At 45.4% G+C, this 19,330-nt stretch overlaps 1 protein-coding gene across 4 annotated transcripts in view; it reads left to right on the top strand.

Moving 5' to 3' along the window:
- ATG3 (autophagy related 3) overlaps positions 1-19,330 on the top strand; it is a 62,489-nt gene that overhangs the window by 30,659 nt on the left and 12,500 nt on the right. For all 4 annotated transcript variants that reach the window (XM_068113685.2, XM_068113686.2, XM_078776574.1 and 1 more), the window contains 5 exons: positions 1,101-1,150; positions 1,339-1,409; positions 1,599-1,706; positions 4,022-4,077; positions 5,334-5,439. In XM_068113685.2, the coding sequence (XP_067969786.1) occupies positions 1,101-1,150; positions 1,339-1,409; positions 1,599-1,706; positions 4,022-4,077; positions 5,334-5,439 (391 nt within the window). The remainder of the gene's footprint in view (positions 1-1,100; positions 1,151-1,338; positions 1,410-1,598; positions 1,707-4,021; positions 4,078-5,333; positions 5,440-19,330) is intronic.

Here is a 19,330-nt window from a genome sequence, read left to right as displayed (position 1 = left end):
TGGCACACCTGAGCTCCTCACCACATACAAGGCTTTCATCCGCAGCTCTATGGAATACTGCTCTCCCCTCTGGTCTGGTGCTCCTGCCTCACACCTAGCTCGTCTTCACGCTGTTGAAACCAAAGCGTTCAGAATCATTGGAATCTCCCGCGATGAAGCTAACTCCAAGGGCCTGTCACTCACTCACCGCAGGCAGGTTGGTGGTCTTTCCGTCTTCTACCGACTCCTCTCTGGCCTTGCCCCCCCAGCTCTCTCTGGGCTCTGTCCCCCAAATATTCCTACTGGTCGCACAAGATCTGCCTGCAACCCTCTTATGGTTAAACTGCCAAAATCAAGACTTTCTGCTCACCTTCACTCCTTCATTCCTCTTTTCTCCCGCCTCTGGAACAAACTCCCTCACTCTCTTCAATCCCACTCCACCCTCCTGGTTTTAAAACAGCTGTTCACCACCATCTCTTATCCTCCCCCATCCAAAACCTTGATCTTTTCTACCCCCGCTAATTTCGGTCCCCTTGTGTTTTATACCTCTCCCCCCCCTCCCCCTTCCTATGCCTCCTCCCCCCAAGCCCTCTCCCTCCCACACTTCTCCCTGCTCTCAAATGTTGTGGTTGTGTGCTTCCCCTTCTCTCCCCATCTTGTCTTCCGCTCCCTCTTTTTGTATATTTTGTTTGTCTGGTTGATTTGTTTGTGAAATAAATGTTAGCTCTTCCACGAGCCTCAATTCAGTATACAAAAAAACAAAAAAACAAAAAAAAAAACAGATATTACGAGGGGAAATGGCCTATACGTACACATACTATGACATAACTAATACTACAGGTGGCCTACGTGTTGCTCATGGACTAACTATGGGGGGCAACCCTTTAACCTTTAATGATCAATATGTACAAATCTCAAAACCGTAGCAATATATATATATATATATATATATATATCAAAATATATATATATATATATATATATGTATATATACACATACACACACTGTATACATAATTTAGTGCAGCATTTTATTGCGGTTGCTAAATGACTGCATGGCAGCAATCCCAATGGAAGTGGCTGAGAATTGATCAGGTGTTTGCGTGTTTGTGTACACGCAGTTCGTGGCAGCTGGTGATCACTTGGTCTATCACTGTCCTACCTGGCAATGGTGTGTCCCTGACCTTCCCAGCGAGCCTTTCTGAATCTCGTATTTACCCTTCATCTTTGAGCTTTGATTTTTATCTCACAATCTGACATTGACCTATTTATACCAACTTGCTCCATGTCATTTCCTACTATTTTATTCATTGTGTAATATTTTAATAATATTCTCTCATTGATATTGGTATTGCTCAGGGCAACGGGAGATGGGAGTCGAGCCAAGAATTACCTGCCTAATGGGAAGCAGTTCCTGATCACACGCAATGGTAAGATGTACTGAGAGGTATACAAAATGTATGCAAGATGTTTGGGCACTTGCTCTCAGACTGGTGTGCTTGCACCTGCTATAACGAATAGTGGGACACATTAAGGTCACTGGAGGTCATCAGTGATGATGGAATCAGGTATCCATTAACACTCTGGACTGTTTAACATATGGTAATGTTTTGTTTCAGTTCCTTGCTATAAACGATGTCGTCACATGGAGTATTCTGAAGAACAGGAAGCAATAATCGAGGAGGATGATGGAGATGGAGGATGGGTGGACACGCATCATCACCCTGGTAAGATAATTTTTGGCTGAATTATCAATTTCTGGTTACAGATTTTTGTTTGTACAACTTGGCTAAGTTTTAGACCAAAGATTTTCAAAATGGGGGATGGCAGGAGGAGGTTTGGGGGGTGAGGGGTGGGAGTGTAAAAACAGTGCGGTTCATAGTTAAGCAAGTCTTTCTTTTCGGAAATTGTACATGAATGACAGGGCATTGAAAGTTTATGGCGCATTAGCAGCAACACCTGGCTACTCTTGTGTAATGTGAAAGATGATGTGTCAATGTGCTGAGGAACAGCATTTTGTGATTAATTCTCGAGTGAACACACACACAAACACAGACACTTTTGAGACCTAGTATGTCTCTGATCTACCCCCTGAAACCTAACCAAGTGTGGAGATTGCAGCCAACAACAACACACACACAGATACACACAGATACACAAAGACACAGACACACACAGACACATGCAGGTGCACACATGCAGGTGCACACACGCAGGTGCACACACGCAGTCTGGCACACGCAGTCGGGCACGCACGCAGTCGGGCACACACACAGTCGGGCACACACGCAGTCGGGCGCACGCACACGCGGTCGGGCGCACACACACGCGGTCGGGCGCGCACACACGCGGTCGGGCGCATACACACGCGGTCGGGCGCGCACACACGCGGTCGGGCGCACACACATGCGGTCGGGCACGCGCACACACGCGGTCGGGCGCACACACACGCGGTCGGGCGCACACACACGCGGTTGGGTGCACACACACGCGGTCGGGCGCACACACACACACGCAGTCGGGCGCACACACGCATTCAGGTGCACACACACACGCAGCCGGGCGCACACACACACAGTCGGGCGCACACACACACACGCAGTCGGGCGCACACACACACATGCAGTCAGGCGCACACACACACACCCAGTCAGGTGCACACCCACACGCAGTCGGGCGCACACCCACGCAGTCGGGCGCACACACACGCAGTCGGGCACACACACAGACACACGGGCGCACACACAGACACATGGGCGCACACACAGACACATGGGCGCACACACAGACACACGGGCGCACACACAGACACACGGGCGCACACACAGACACACGGGCGCACACACAGACACACCGGAACCCACACAGCCACACGGGCGCCCACACAGCCACACGGGCGCCCACACAGCCACACGGGCGCACACACAGACACACGGGCGCACACACAGACACACGGGCGCACACACAGACACACGGGCGCACACACAGACACACGGGCGCACACACAGACACACGGGCGCACACACAGACACACGGGCGCACACACAGGCACACGGGCGCACACACAGGCACACGGGCGCACACACAGGCACACGGGCGCACACACAGACACACGGGCACACACACAGACACACACACGGGCACACACACAGACACACACACGGGCACACACACAGACACACACACGGGCACACACACAAACACACACGGGCACACACACAGACACACACACACACGGGCACGCACACACACACAGGCACGCACGCACACACACACGGGCACGCACACACACACGGGCACGCACACACACAGGCACATACACACACACACGCACACACACATACACACACACACAGACAGGTATTTAATCATAGTCATTGAAGACTTTTCATCGTTGTGCCAACACCACGGTAGTGATATTTACAGGAAACTAATTTTAAGCTAGAATGCTACTCGCTAGAGCGCATACTTCCGCCAGGTTGAGCAGTTTGTTTTGTATTTGTGTTGTTTCTAAAAGGCCGTATCTGGATCAGAACATGTACCAAAAGCGAATTGGCTTGTTGTCACCTAACCAACTCATTCACCTTGTTCCATTCGAATCCATTCACATCTTTTAGAGATATAATGCAATATATCGTTTTTGGCCGCATCTCCCAATGGTGAAGAATCACTTTATAAAATTAAAAATAATTCTCAAAGCCAGATCTGGATCGTCATCAAATTCGAATAAATTCTTCCTTGTCACACACCAAACCTGCCACCAAGTAAGTTTTGTCCAAATCTGTCCACAATATTTTGAGATATCCTGTTCACAGACAGACCAACGGACAGACAGACGGGGGTGAAAACATAACCTCCACCCACCTTCGGTGGCATTGATAACTATGAATTGCTGCAGAAAGCTCAGTAAAGGATGGTGTGGGCAAAGCAAATTGCAGAAAACTTCACATACAAAACTTCACATGCCCACAGCAAACTTTTACAGCTTTTTATGAAGACAAATGTTTCCTTTTTGACCCTGAGTGGATCCTCTGGTGTGCAGACCCTGGTGTTAATGCAGTAACTGATACCATTCGAGAAATATCACTCGACAACCAGGTCGGTATTGCTTGATCACCTATAAACTTTTAGTAAATGATTCATAATGAAATATGATGAACTGTTAGCTGGTAAATGAGAACTATTAGGTGTACCGGAAAATAATGTCGTTTTTCAAAGAGGAATACACAGCTTAAAAAGCGACATAACTTTCCGGTACTCCTAATATTTTGGGAGGGTGGGGGAAAAGGGGTTGTGATTTCGTAAATTTTATTCTTTTAGAGTAATGGGGAAAAAAATAGGACATTAACTTTGAGCTTCAACCAAATGTAGAATGTCAAGTGTTGAAAGGTGCTTTATTCTTCATCGAAAGTAAAATGTGAGGAGCACAGGGGTTGAAGGCGGCATAAGCTGTGCACCATGTTTTTTGTCATTTATTAGTCCCCTACCGAATAAAGTCCCCTACCGAATTTTTTAATTTTTTATTAGTCCCCTACCGGTGTACACCGGAGGGGACTATAGGTATGCACTCCGTCCCTCTGTCTGTCTGTCAGTCCGTCATGCAAAGAACAGCTTTCTGGACTTTTTTCCCTAAACTCTTAATGCTAATGATTTCAAACTTGGTACATGGTTTCCTCATGATAAGTTACAGATCAAGTTCGAACTTCACGACGTTTCGATCATTTTTGACAAAGTTATGGCACTTTGAACTTTGGGAATTTCTCCAAAAGTTTTCCGGACTATAATTTGGAGTGCGGTAAGTCATAATACTGTCTTCTATGACAGTGCTACCCAATGCCGTTAGGGGACATGTATTGCAGCGCAATACTCAGAATGCTTGTTATATTTACATTTTACTGGATGTCAGTAAACCAACCATTTCATTTTCAAATTACCAAATGATTTTATGAAAAAGGCCCAACTACCACACACAACAGAATTGTACATCATGGCAAATAGGTAGGCACAGGTGAAGAAAATGCGTTGATTGCTGACGTCACTTCCACGATTATGGAATTGCCGAATGCCACGTCGTGATATAGGTGTGTGATGTTGTGATCTGGTCTCTCGCTAGTGTAATGTCATTCAGTCTCTGCCATACCTCTTGACTACCATACTCATTGCTCTTCGCTAATCCCTCTTGGCATTGCGATAATGTCATTGATCTGTGTTCATTTATTTCCATTCATGTTGCACCCAAGTTTGCATTGTTCAAAACTGCTGCAATTCCGAGTTATCTTCATTGAATTGAATGTAACTCCTGTTTTTACTTTATAAGTTAATACGCTGGTTTTCTTTCCTCATCTCTGTCCTAGCCTCCACAAACCAAACCTGAGGCAAGCTGTAACATAACAGCATTTGGGAAGAAAGATGATTATGAAGACGACGATGATGACGAGGGACAAGCAGCAGATATGGAAGGTGAAATTTAATATTAATTGATAATGGATGCATGATGGACGGTTCTCTTCTTGCCGTCAGGTTGCTGAGGTAGTTTCATTAGCTCGGGTACGCAATCCTGGACGGGTCAACACTCTGCCACATGATACTCGAGTGGCTCACTTTTCCCAGCAATGCGGTACTCTTTTTACTGATCTCGGAAGGACGACAGGCTGAGTTAACCCACCTTTTCTCATTTTGAGTTCCCTTTCAATGAACTTAAACACAGGAGGAAGCTATTCAGGCCATCAAAGCCGATGATTGTTTATTATTTTTATTTCCTTTTTTTAAATACAAGGTCTAGGCTCATAGAAGAGCAAGGACACAACATATCAGGGCACAACATAGCAAGGATAACAGCAGGAGATGGGGGAAACACCAACAGCAGGGTAGAGGGAGAAGGTAGACGGAGACGGATAACCAGGGGGAATGCTGGCAATGTTGACTGGCAGGGGAGAAAGCAAGGGATGAATAAGATGGATATGCAAGGAAAGTTTTGGGAGTGTTAGGGGTGGTTTAACGGGTGTAGAAAAGATCATTGTTTTGGATGGGGGATGACATGAGATGGTGGTGAACAGCTGTTGTGAAAACCGGGAGGGTAGAATGAGATTGAAGAGTGTGGAAGGTGGTTCCACAGGCAGGAACAAGTGGAACAAATGAGTGTCGGTGAGCAGTGGTTCTGGATTTCGGCAGTTTCACTAGGAGGGGGTTGCTGCTGGACCACGTGAGTTTTACAGATACACAGGGAGGACAACGAATGGAGAGAGCAGAGGGTGCAAGACCAGAAATGAGGTGGAAGAAGTGATAAGCCCAAAGACTCGGCTTCATCGTGAGAGATTCCAATGACCTTGAAAGCCTTCGTTTCCACGGAGTTAAGCTAAGCGAAATGTGAAGCAGAGGAGCCAGCGCAGAGGGGTGGAGTACTTCTCTCAAGCTGTGGATGAAAGCTTTGTAGGTGGATAGCGGCTCAGGCGTGCCAAGGATGGACTTTGCACGTCGTTGAGTGCCCTGTCGTTGTTTGGCTTTAGAGGCCAACCGAAGATAGATCATGGCTGAGAGTGAGACCCAAGAGTGTGAGTGACTGAACCTCTTTGAGTGGGTTGAGTGGAGTTGGTTTTTGACTTTTAAGGTCTTTTATTACAAAAGTATAAAAAGCAAACAAAACAAGTAATACAATAGCAGTCAACAAAATAATTAAATCAAGGAATTGAAAAACATGACATTAATTAGAGCAGCAAAAAAAGTTCATCCCCCTCCACCTTACACAAGATTTCAGCTTTGCACCATTTTTGAACAAAGTGATCAAGCCGAGAAGTCTCTCGGCAAAAGTTATATTCAATCTTAAGGCGGGCAGACACAAGGCCTTTGAAGGCTAACAAAATACTGCATTCCGGTGAACTTGTCCCAGAAACCCTGCCTTCCGCGTAATGTATATTGTGAGTTTTGCCTCGGCAAGTAAAAAATTAACGATTTGAGAACCGACATTCTCGTTAGACACAGGCATGCAGTACACAAAAAGATAAGAAGAAAAACAAAATCCGAAATTCTGGAAGACATATTTCAGGAGTTGAAAAAGTGGAGCCAGCCTTTGGCATCTGACATATGCATGGAAAATGTCCTCAGAGTGATGGCAAAAAGGGCAGTCATCAGATATCGTGAGGTTCAGTCTTTTAAGAAACGCGTTGGAAGGCAAAGAATAGTGTGCAAGCCTCCACTGTATATCACCGGCACGTTTAGACACAGGTAACGCATACATCGACGACCAGGTAGGAGAGGATGGAGCCCCTGCAGGTAGAAATTCTTTCCAGTGGGTGGTCAGTGGGCTATTGGGGTTAGCAGAGATAACAACATTAAGACATTGCACGTACAAAGTAGCCTTCGCACAGGCTTGTAGAGGTTTTGTGGAAGGAGCACCAGAAAAACAAAAATCAGGGAAGTCAGGGTGCATTGTTTTTGTGTTCTGAACATCATGCAGTAGAGGCCATGATAAATTAAAAGAGTTGAACACTTTAACAATTGAACGAAGAAGTTGTCCAATTAGTCGGGCTGAAGTAACATTGCATACTTCCGAAATCTGGTTAGGGGTCTGCCATCCAGAATAAGTATGATTAACAAAATCCTTGACAAGAAAAAAAACAGATTCGATAAAGGATTGAATTAGGGACCTACTTTGGCAGTCATGGCAAAATAGGCTGTTGTAGAAAACGGGTTCACACATTAATTTCCAAAATTTACATGTATCCTTGTTTCGTACTGGAAGGAGTCACTGACCGGCATTCACGAGACTTCGATAAAAGGAGGGCAGCAAGGAGATGTCTATTTGCTGCAGATCGAGTAGAAAGAGCTCGGGGCCACACCTGAGCTTACCCGCTTGCTGCAACAAGCAAGAAGCCAGGGGCCGCCAAGACAGGACTTCCTTGAAGAGAAGTTGGTGCAAGGTGGTTAGTCGAAAAGCCAGTATTTTACTGGTAATGTACACAAGTCCTTGACCTCCTTTATCCAAGGGGACACTTAGAAGATCAGCTCGGAGCCGGTGCATGCCGTTCCAGAAAGAATTAACAAGGATATGCTGCAAGTTAATGACTAGCGATTTGGGCGGTTGTAAGACAGCCATCTGATGCCAGAGTTTGGAAGCAGCCAAGTTATTAATTGTCAGCACTCGACCTCTATAAGACAGTAGGCTGGACAATCTTTTCCAACAATTAAGGATATGGGAGATGTGATCAACCATCTGATCCCAATTCTTTAAGGAAAAGGTCTCATTCCCAAGAAACAGACCGAGATGTTTAACACCATCATACCTCCACTGCAAAGCATTAGGCAGGGAAGGTGGGGTAAATAACCCAGAAGGACCAAGACACAAGGCTTTACTCTTACTCCAATTGACAGTAGCAGAAGATGCCAAATTGAATTCACATAGAGCACTTGTAAGGGCAACAATGTCAGACTGAGTGTTAACAATCACACACAAATCGTCAGCATACGCAAGCACCTTAACAGGATTAGCAAGAGGTGTCACCAAGAACCCAGAAAGTTTGTGGCGTAAGTGAATCCGCAAGGGTTCAATGGAAAGTGAATACAGGTACCCGGAAAGAGGGCAGCCTTGTCTAATACCTCGCTGAATAGGAAAAGGTGAACATAAACTGTTGTTGATGTTCACCAAACTAAAGTTGTTGTGATACAGCAGCTTGATACAAGAAATAAAGAAGGAACCAAACCCAAACCCCTTCAAAACTTCAAGTAAATACGAATGGTCAACGCTATCAAAGGCCTTTTCCTGATCTAAAAAGATCAGCCCGGTGTTAACATTCTGACAATGACAGATCGAAATCAAATCACAAACAGAAAAAATATTGTCAAAAATCGATCTGCCAGGAATACAATAAGACTGGTCGGGGGATACAACGTGCTTGATTAAGGTTTTTATGCGATTAGCGAGTAACTTAGACAGGATTTTGTAATCAGGACAAAGTAGAGAGATCAGGTGCCAGTTTTGTATACATAGCCGAGGCTCGTGGAAGAGCAACAAAGGATGGGGGGGGGGGGGGGGGTGGGGGAATTTGGAGGGGGGAGGCAGGAGCGGATGCATGGGGTAGACGAGATGATGTTTGTCTGTCTTCTATGCATTCTTAAACCACTGGACAGAATGGGTTGCAAACTGGTGGTTGTACTTGGTGTGGGCCTGGGAAGGTTGTAGAGTGTAAAAAATTTTTTCCCAAGGGTTCAATGTGTGGTTGTGAACCCAATTCTCTTTATTCCAAAAAGTTTCGGCTGTTGTAGGATATTAAAAATGGGACTGTTGGAAAGCTAATAATTGAAGTTGCTGGAATAGAAATTTCACAAGTTGTAAAACGTTGTCTGTTTAATCTTTAAAATGGCTTTTTTCAGGACTTGGAGCTTAATGTAGCGGTTCTCAACGGTACCATTTTCATTATTCTGCAACAGGAACCCTTTAGAATAAAGTGTGATGGCTACAAAAGGAGCACACAAAATGATACACGAGTATCGTAATACTTCTCGAAACAATAGAAAAATATATAAAAGTACATGGAAGGAGTGCACAAACAACAACAAACATTTTATCATAATTATGCAAATATTGGTATTCCTGTCAGTATAGAGATTGGTCTTATATGCTTGTAAATCATAAAGGTGGGGGCCCGTCCTTACTGACGGCTTCTTTGCTCGTTAAAGTACAATTATATTCAGATCTCCCTTCTTCGGGATTAATGAAATGATGGCACGTCTGCAGCTCGAGGGAAGTTCACCAGTTTGTATGCTTTCTATGAAGACAATTAGTAGACATGGTCCCAGCAAATCCCAAAAGGTTCTGTAGAATTCCACTGGCAACCCGTCTAAGCCAGGTGCCCTGCTGGTGGGCAAGGTCTTTAAAACACTAGTGAGTTCGTCCAATGTTATTTCGCCTTCAGCAGTCGAATTCTGGGTCTCAGTAAGTGTAGGCAAGGATGCGGTAAATGAATGTATATGGTTTGGGAAAGTGTGCTTGGAGGAGAAGAGGTGAGAAAAGAAAGTCTTTATAGTAAGTTTAATGTCACTTGGATCAGTCAAGATCCTTCCGCCAACAGAACGCAAGGACAATATTTGTTTTTGTTTTTTTGAGGCAGTTTCCAGCTTGAAGAAAAGTCTGCTCGGGTTATTTAGTTGTTGCAAATGAGTCATTCTCATCCGAAGGAGTGCACCCTTTGCACGTTCGGCCAGTAATTCATTTAACAGGGCTTTCTTTCATACAGCATCTGCTGCTGCCCATTATTACGAGAGGAGGACACTTTTTTTGCAAGTGAAGAATTTGTGTCTTCACCAGATCTATATTTACATCGTGATCCCGAGTACTGTGTCGTGAGAAATTTTGACAAAAAACTCTAATTTGAGCTTTAGCGTTGTCCCACCACTGGCGGAAACACGAGAACTCTTTATCCATCGTGATGTAATGTGCCCAAAAGGCTCTAAAGGATGCAACAAAGAATTCGTTTTGAAGAAGTGTTGTGTTGAACTTCCAATAAGGGCTCTCACCACCTTTATGAGTGGCAACTGAAAATGCATAGTGATGATGTGGTGATCGGAAAACCCAGATGGGAGAATAGAGGTGTTTAAGACGAGGTTGAGGAAATGGTCAGAAACATACAATTTATCAAGTCGAGCTAGCGACACTAAGTTGTTAGAGCAGCGACACCAAGTGAATTGTTGCTGCATCGGATGTTGCAATCTCCAAATGTCTGTCAACTTGAATCTTGAGATTGAGCGAACGAGAGGTCTTGTACTGGCTGCATGTGGCTCAGCCCCATTCCTATCAAGGGAGGGGTTAAGCGTGCAATTGAAATCTCCTCCAAGACATAGAAAGTGGTCAGGGGGAACGCCAGCAAGATACGGGTCAAGACAGTCAAAAAAGGAAGATCTTTCAGCATTTGTACTTGGTGCGTACACATTGATTATTGTGAAAAGCTGCTGACCAACAGAGAAAGTCAGCAAAGCTAAATATCCCTTCACAATTTCTTTAAAGGAAACCGAAGTCAAGGGAAGAGTTTGCCGAAAGAAGATGGCTATCCCAGCAATTGGGCTTGATAGATTGCAAATGAACCAACACCCTTTAAGAAACAACTCCCACTCAGCTGAAGAACCTTCAGTGGAATGAGTTTCCTGCAACAACAAGATGTCAACCTTGTTGCACTCGATTAGTTGTTTAACTTGCACTTTACGAAGAGACGTGCGACCAGAGTTGATATGAAGGCTGGCAATGCGTAGTTTCATTGTGATGGGGCACCGGCAGGACATCAACCATGGTCTTTGAGTTCGCTCCGAGCACGACTTAGAAATTTCCTTAACCGGTGACGTTGAGGGTCTGCAACGTTGTACCGATCCGGTCTAGAAATCACTAGTCGAGCCACTTGAATGAAATCTTCTAGGACTAGAAAATGATCTTTAATTTTGACCCCCTTTTTGCGAAAACGTTTGTGTAAGAAGGCGTGAACGGCATCAGGAGATATTGAGGAATCAACCTCAAGGTTGTGAGGAGGAATATCGCTGCCTGTGTCACTTTGGGTCGAAGCAGCAGAAGATGTTCCATCAGACTCGTAACCCATGCTGTCAACCACAAGTTCCCGCGGTTCTTCAGTCGCAATTTGTTCAGATGCTGCAGGTACAGCCACCTCCAGATCACAATCAATTTGTACATCCGGTGCATCGATTTTAACTGTGGCATCTGTGCATGGTGGGGGTTGGGAGACGGTCTCATCGACTCCACGAGGGATCTCCGGTTCATCAAGCACAGTGGGAGTAACAGTTTCATGTGTACTCACAACAGGAGTACAGGGCTGCTCAGGAGGTGAGTCCGTGGGAATGGGTTCAGGTGATTGTTTGGCAGGTGTTCTTACCACTTGCGCATAGGAAGGAGACCTCTTGGGTTTCACTTGATTGTCTAATTTGGTATCAATTGCTCGCTTCTGTGCTTTATTCCGGGTTACAACTGTGAAGCCATCATCTGCATCATTCGTCCCTCCTGGGTGAGCATTTTGCGAAGGAAGTGATTCCTGTCCCTCAGGTGAAGAAGAAGAGTCCCGTCTTTCAGGCGTAGGAAGAAATTCCTGTCCTTCAGGTGGTGTAGTGTTCTGATTGGACACTCAATTAGCATCAGGGAGATTATTCGGACAATCCCTCCGCAGGTGTCCTTGCTGATTACAGGCATAGCACGTTAACACCTCTGTTGTTTCCTACATTTGATAATTGTAGTTATCATGTTTTATCGTGAATTTAACATCAAGGTCACGACGGTTTTCGTTCAAAATCATAAATAATTGACGTCTGAAGGAATAAACGTGTTTATAACGATCGTCACGGCACCGTAAGGGAACCATTGAAATGCGGGACACGACTGTGCCAAAATGACGAAGAGCAAGCTCGACGTTTTCGTCCTCCAAAAATGGAGGAATGTCGGAAACCAGAACTTTTACTGATGGCGAATCAAATGGTGAAACTGGGATGAAAGTATCGGGCTCGACGGATAAACCCGATTCCACAACACTCGCAACCATAGCTTGTTGTAGCACGAAAACAACAACTTTCTTGTTCATTCTCGAAGCTGCGAGGACATTTTCAGCTCCGATAATTTCACCGACGGCGATAATAATCGCTTCGACCGCAACATGAGCTGGAGGGACGCATGTGAGGCCATGCTTCCTGCTTAACGATCCGAACGCGGTACTGCGAGGACGGACGCTCGTCATGCCGGCCTGGGCCTTGATAAGTTTCGCGACGGCAAAGTGAGGATGTAGTTAATTCAAAAAAACAGTTCTCGTCACTTTACACGAAGCGATAAAAACATGCGGCTGCAATGGAAAGCAACGAACTCACTTACCATCACCCACCGCATGCGCTCTGTCTCTCTCGTCTCAAGGAAGGGAAGGGAGGGAAAAGACGATACAGGGGAAAAGTTCGAGCACAGGGGAGGAAACACGAATACTAATGGAGTAATGAAATGAGAACAACAGGGAGGTCGTGGGGGCGAGGGAAAGGTTGAAATAATGAGGGAAAACAGCCGGAACACTCGACAGCCAGAGCAACTCACACCACCCCGAACTGCACAACCGCCATTTTGCCACGCCCAACACGACACGAGAGAGAGAGAGAGGAGAGGAGAGGAGAGGGGAGGAAGAGAGAGTGAGTGAGTGAGTCTGTGTGTGTGTGTGTGAGTGAGTGAGTGAGAGAGTGTGTGTGTGTGTGTGTGAGAGAGAGAGTGAGAGAGTGTGTGTGTGTGTGTGTGTGTGTGTGTGTGTGTGTGTGTGTGTGTGTGTGTGTGTGTGTGTGTGTGTGTGTGTGTGTGTGTGTGTGTGTGTGTGTGTGTGTGTGTGTCTGACTGACTGACTGACTGAGACTGACTGAGACAGACTTGAATTTTAAGGTCTTTTATTACAAAAGTATAAAAAGCACAACAAACCAAGTAATACAATAGCAGTCAACAAAATAATAAAATCAAGGAATTGAAAAACATGACATCAATTAGAGCAGCAAAAAAAGTTCATCTCCCTCCACCTTACACAGGATTTCAGCTTTGCACCATTTTTGAACAAAGTGATCAAGCCGAGAAGTCTCTCGGTAAAAATTAAATTAAATTTTAAGGCGGGCAGACACAAGGCCTTTAAAGGCTAACAAAATACTGCATTCCGGTGAGCTTGTCCCAGAAACCCGACTATTCCGCGTCATATATATCGCGAGTTTCGCCTCGGCAAGTAAAAAATTAACGATTTGAGAACCGACATTCTCGTTAGACACAGGCATGCAGTACACAAAAAGATAAGAAGAAAAACAAAATCCGAAATTCTGGAAGACATATTTCAGGAGTTGAAAAAGTGGAGCCAGCCTTTGGCATCCGACAAATGCATGGAAAATGTCCTCAGATTGATGGCAAAAAGGGCAGTCATCAGATATCGCAAGGTTCAGTCTTTTAAGAAACGCGTTGGAAGGCAAAGAATAGTGTGCAAGCCTCCACTGTATATCACCGGCACGTTTAGACACAGGTAACGCGTACATCGACGACCAGGTAGGAGAGGATGGAGCCCCTGCAGGTAGAAGCTCTTTCCAGTGGGTGGTCAGTGGGCTATTGGGGTTAGCAGAGATGACAACATTAAGACATTGCACGTACAAAGTAGCCTTTGCACAGGCTTGTAGAGGCTTTGTGGAAGGAGCACCAGAAAAACAAAAATCAGGGAAGTCAGGGTGCATTGTTTTTGTGTTCTGAACATCATGCAGTGGAGGCCATGATAAATGAAAAGAGTTGAACACTTTAACAATTGAACGAAGAAGTTGTCCAATTAGTCGGGCTGAAATAACATTGCATACTTCCGAAATCTGGTTAGGGGTCTGCCATCCAGAATAAGTATGATTAACAAAATCCTTGACAAAAAAAAAAAACAGATTCGATAAAAGATTGAATTAGGGACCTACTTTGGCAGTCACGGCAAAATAGGCTGTTGTAGAAAACGGGTTCACACATTAAGTTCCAAAATTTATATGTATCCTTGTTTCGTACTGGAAGGAGGCACTGACTGGAATTCACGAGACTTCGATAAAAGGAGGGCAGCAAGGAGATGTCTATTCGCTGCGGATCGAGTAGAAAGAGCTCGGGGCCACACCTGAGCTTACCCGCTTGCTGCAACAAGCAAGAAGCCAGGGGCCGCCAAGACAGGACTTCCTTGTAGAGAAGTTGGCGCAAGGTGGTTTGTCGAAAAGCCAGTATTTTACTGGTAATGTCCACAAGTACTTGACCTCCTTTATCCAAAGGGACACTTAGAAGATCAGCTCGGAGCCGGTGCATGCCGTTCCAGAAAAAATTAACAAGGATACGCTGCAAGTTAATGACTAGCGATTTGGGCGGTTGTAAGACAGCCATCCGATGCCAGAGTTTGGAAGCAGCGAAGTTATTAATTATCAGCACTCGACCTCTACAAGACAGTAGGCTGGACAATCTTTTCCAACAATTAAGGATATGGGAGATGTGATCAACCATCTGATCCCAGTTCTTTAAGGAAAAGGTCTCATTCCCAAGAAACACACCGAGATGTTTAACACCATCATACCTCCACTGCAAAGCATTAGGCAGGGAAGGTGGGATAAATAACCCAGAAGGACCAAGACACAAGGCTTTACTCTTACTCCAATTGACAGTGGCAGAGGATGCCAAATTGAATTCACCTAGAGCACTTGTGAGGGCAGCAATGTCAGACTGAGTGTGAACAATCACACACAAATCGTCAGCATACGCAAGCACCTTAACAGGATTAGCAAGAGGTGTCACCAAGAACCCAGAAAGTTTGTGGCGTAAGTGAATCCGCAAGGGTTCAATGGAAAGTGAATACAGGTACCCGGAAAGAGGGCAGCCTTGTCTAATACCTCGCTGAATAGGAAAAGGTGAACATAAACTGTTGTTGATGTTCACCAAACTAAAGTTGTTGTGATACGGAAGCTTGATACAAGAAATAAAGAAGGAACCAAACCCAAACCCCTTCAAAACTTCAAGTAAACACGAATGGTCAACACTATCAAAGGCCTTTTCCTGATCGAAAAAGATCAGCCCGGTGTTAACATTCTGACAATGACAAATCGAAATCAAATCACGAACAGAAAAAATATTATCAAATATCGATCTGCTGGGAATACAATAAGACTGGTCGGGGGATACAACGTGCTTGATTAAGGTTTTTATGCGATTAGCGAGTAACTTAGACAGGATTTTGTAATCAGTACAAAGTAGAGAGATCGGGCGCCAGTTCTCAACCAGTTGAAGATCTCCCTTTTTAGGGATTAATGAAATGACGGCACGTCTGCAGCTCAAGGGAAGTTCACCAGTTTGCTTGCTTTCTATGAAGACAATTAGTAGACATGGTCCCAGCAAGTCCCAAAAGGTGCTGTAGAATTCCACTGGCAACCCATCTAAGCCAGGTGCCCTGCTGGTGGGCAAGGTCTTTAAAACACTAGTGAGTTCGTCCAATGTTATTTCCCCTTCAGCAGTCAAATTCTGGGTCTCAGTAAGTGTAGGCAAGGATGCGGTAAATGAATGTATATGGTTTGAGAAAGTGTGCTTGGAGGAGTAGAGGTGAGAAAATAAAGTCTTAATAGTAAGTTTAATGTCACCTGGATCAGTCAAAATCCTTCCGCCAGCAGAACGGAAGGACAATATTTGTTTGTGTTTTTTTGAGGCAGTTTCCAGCTTGAAGAAAAGTCTGCTCGGGTTATTTAGTTGTTGCAAATGAGTCATTCTCATCCGAAGGAGTGCACCCTTTGCACGTTCGGCCAGTAATTCATTTAACAGGGCTTTCTTTTCATACAGCACCTGCTGCTGCCCATTATTACGAGAGGAGGACACTTTGTTTTGCAAGTGAAGAATTTGTGTCTTCAGCAGATCTATATTTACATCGTGGTCCCGAGTACTGTGTCGTGAGAAATTTTGACAAAAAACTCTCATTTGAGCTTTAGCGTTGTCCCACCACTGACGTAAACACGAGAACTCTTTATCCATGGTGATGTAATGTGCCCAAAAGGCCCTAAAGGATGCAACAAAGAATTCGTTTTGAAGAAGTGTTGTGTTGAACTTCCAATGAGGGCTCACCACCTTTATGAGTGGCAACCGAAAATGCATAGTGATGATGTGGTGATCGGAAAACCCAGATGGGAGAATAGAGGTGTTTAAGACGAGGTTGAGGAAATGGTCAGAAGCGTGCAATTTATCAAGTCGAGCTAGCGACACTAAGTTGTTAGAGCAGCGACACCAAGTAAATTGTTGCTGCATCGGATGTTGCCATCTCCAAATGTCTGTCAGCTTGCATCTTGAGATCGAGCGAACGAGAGGTCTTGTACTGGCTGCATGTGGCTCAGCTCCATTCCTTTCAAGGGAGGGGTTAAGTGTGCAATTGAAATCTCCTCCAAGACATAGAAAGTTGTCAGGGGGAACACCAGCAAGATACGAGTCAAGACAGTCAAAAAAGGAAGATCTTTCAGCATTTGTACTTTGTGCATACACATTGATTATTGTGAAAAGCTGCTGACCAACAGAGAAAGTCAGCGAAGCTAAATATCCCTTCACAATTTCTTTAAAGGAAACCGAAGTCAAAGGAAAAGTTTGCCGAAAGAAGATGGCTATCCCAGCAATTGGGCTTGATAGTTTGCTAAAGAACCAATGCCCTTTAAGAAACAACTCCCACTCAGCTGAAGAACCTTCAGTAGAATGAGTTTCCTGCAACAACAAGATGTCAACCTTGTTGCACTCGATTAGTTGTTTAACTTGCACTTTACGAAGTGACGTACGACCACCGTTGATATTTAGGCTGGCAATGCGTAGTTTCATTGTGATGGGGGCACCGGCAGGACATCAGCCATGGTCTTTGAGTTCGCTCCGAGCACGACTTAGAAATTTCCTTAACCGGTGACGTTGAGGGTCTGCAACGTTGTACCGATCCGGTCTAGAAATCATTAGTCGAGCCACTTGAATGAAATCTTCTAGAACTGAAAATGATCTTTAATTTTGACCCCCTTTTTGCGAAAACTTTTGTGTAAGAAGGCATGAACGGCATCAGGAGATACTGAGGAATCAACCTCAAGGTTGTGAGGAGGAACATCGCTGCCTGTGTCACTTAGGGTCGAAGCAACAGAAGATGTTCCATCAGACTTGTAACCCATGCTGTCAACCACAAGTTCCCGCGGTTCTTCAGTAGCAATTTGTTCAGATGCTGCAGGTACAGCCACCTCCAGATCACAATCAATTTGTACATCCGGTGCATCGATTTTAACTGTGGCATCTGTGCATGGTGGGGGTTGGGAGAGGGTCTCATCGACTCCAAGAGGGATCTCCGGTTCATCAAGCACAGTGGGAGTAACAGTTTCATGTGTACTCACAACAGGAGTACAGGGCTGCTCAGGAGGTGAGTCCGTGGGAATGGGTTCAGATGGTTGTTTGGCAGGTGCTCTTACAGCTTGCGCATAGGAAGGAGACCTCTTGGGTTTCACTTGATTGTCTAATTTGGTATCAATTGCCCGCTTCTGTGCTTTATTCCGGGTTACAACCGTGAAGCCATCATCTGCATCATTCGTCCTTCCTGGGTGAGCATTTTGCGAAGGAAGTGATTCCTGTCCCTCAGGTGAAGAAGAAGGGCCCCGTCTTTCAGGCGTAGGAAGAAATTCGTGTTCTGATTGGACGCTGAATTAGCATCAGGGAGATTATTCGGACAATCCCTCCGCAGGTGTCCATGCTGATTACAGGCATAGCACGTTGTTACATATTTATGTGAATGTATGTGAATTACCATTCAGGTCTTTGCTTATCCGTGTGTAGTATATTAAGTTGTGTAGTTGTTGTGGTTGGAGGGTCAGGAGCCCTTCTGAAAGAGTGGCCGGAAACGGAAGTGACCGGAAACGGAAGGGGAAAAGACACGAGGAAAAAAGGACGAGGATTCTTCTTCCTCGCCCCGCTCCGACAAAAGGTGGGATCGACCTTGCGCTGCGTGGAAAAGCGGCGTTCCGAAGCCTGTCTGGCGAGAGGAATTACCGGGACGTGTACCTGCCCGGTGGAGACGTCAAGTTGACGTGGGGCCGTGCATCGACCCCGCGTCTGGCATCGTTCGCGGCACCGTCTAAACAGACGCGTGCGGGTCGCACGTTGGGGCCTAACGCGCCTTGCAAGCGGCGTGGGGTTTGGCTTGCTCTACCGTACCCGCTTCGCGTGGCCACGAGGGGCTGCAGCCACGGTGCCTGGTACGATACCTGCCCGGTGGAGAAACGTCCACCCGGGGTTCGTTCAACCGCCCGAGTGCGGCGACGCCAACCAGTATCTTGGTCAGGAGGGGCCCAGAGACATTGTGAGGAGCAGAGACCGAAAGGGGGTTGTGAGTACTCACCGGGACACACATATATAAGATGGCCATCTTACTCATAGGGAAGTGTTTGTGAATTGGGAATTGTTGATGGTTGTGTATTGTTGATTGCTCGGGGAAAATCTCCGTGGTTGTGTCATTGAAATTGTATGGTATCATTACCATTGGAAATATATCCTTGAACATCAGTTGTCTCCTGGGTGAAATTCATATGGATTGCGTGGCGAAAGCGCATATATAATACAGCTTGCTGGCGGAGTTCCTCTCACGGTCCAGGGGTCACCGAGACCAGGTATTCACCGAGGGGACCACGTAACAGAATTGGGGGCTCGTCCAAATTACGATTTGCGGTTTCGCAATTGGGTCTACGTCCGGGATCTAAAATTGTATAACATAATAAAATAATAATATTTTATTAATTAAAATTAATTAATTAATTATTAATTGGTAAATTTTTTGAGAAATTGGGGTAAAGTCTTGGGTGAAGGTTAACAGGTGTT

This window comes from Myxine glutinosa, chromosome 4 (genome assembly GCF_964187855.1).
Source record: "Myxine glutinosa chromosome 4, kmMyxGlut1.1, whole genome shotgun sequence".
Taxonomy (NCBI): Eukaryota; Metazoa; Chordata; class Myxini; order Myxiniformes; family Myxinidae; genus Myxine; species Myxine glutinosa.
The sequence above is the reverse complement of the archived record's forward strand: the minus strand, read 5'-3'. Positions and strand labels throughout refer to the sequence as shown.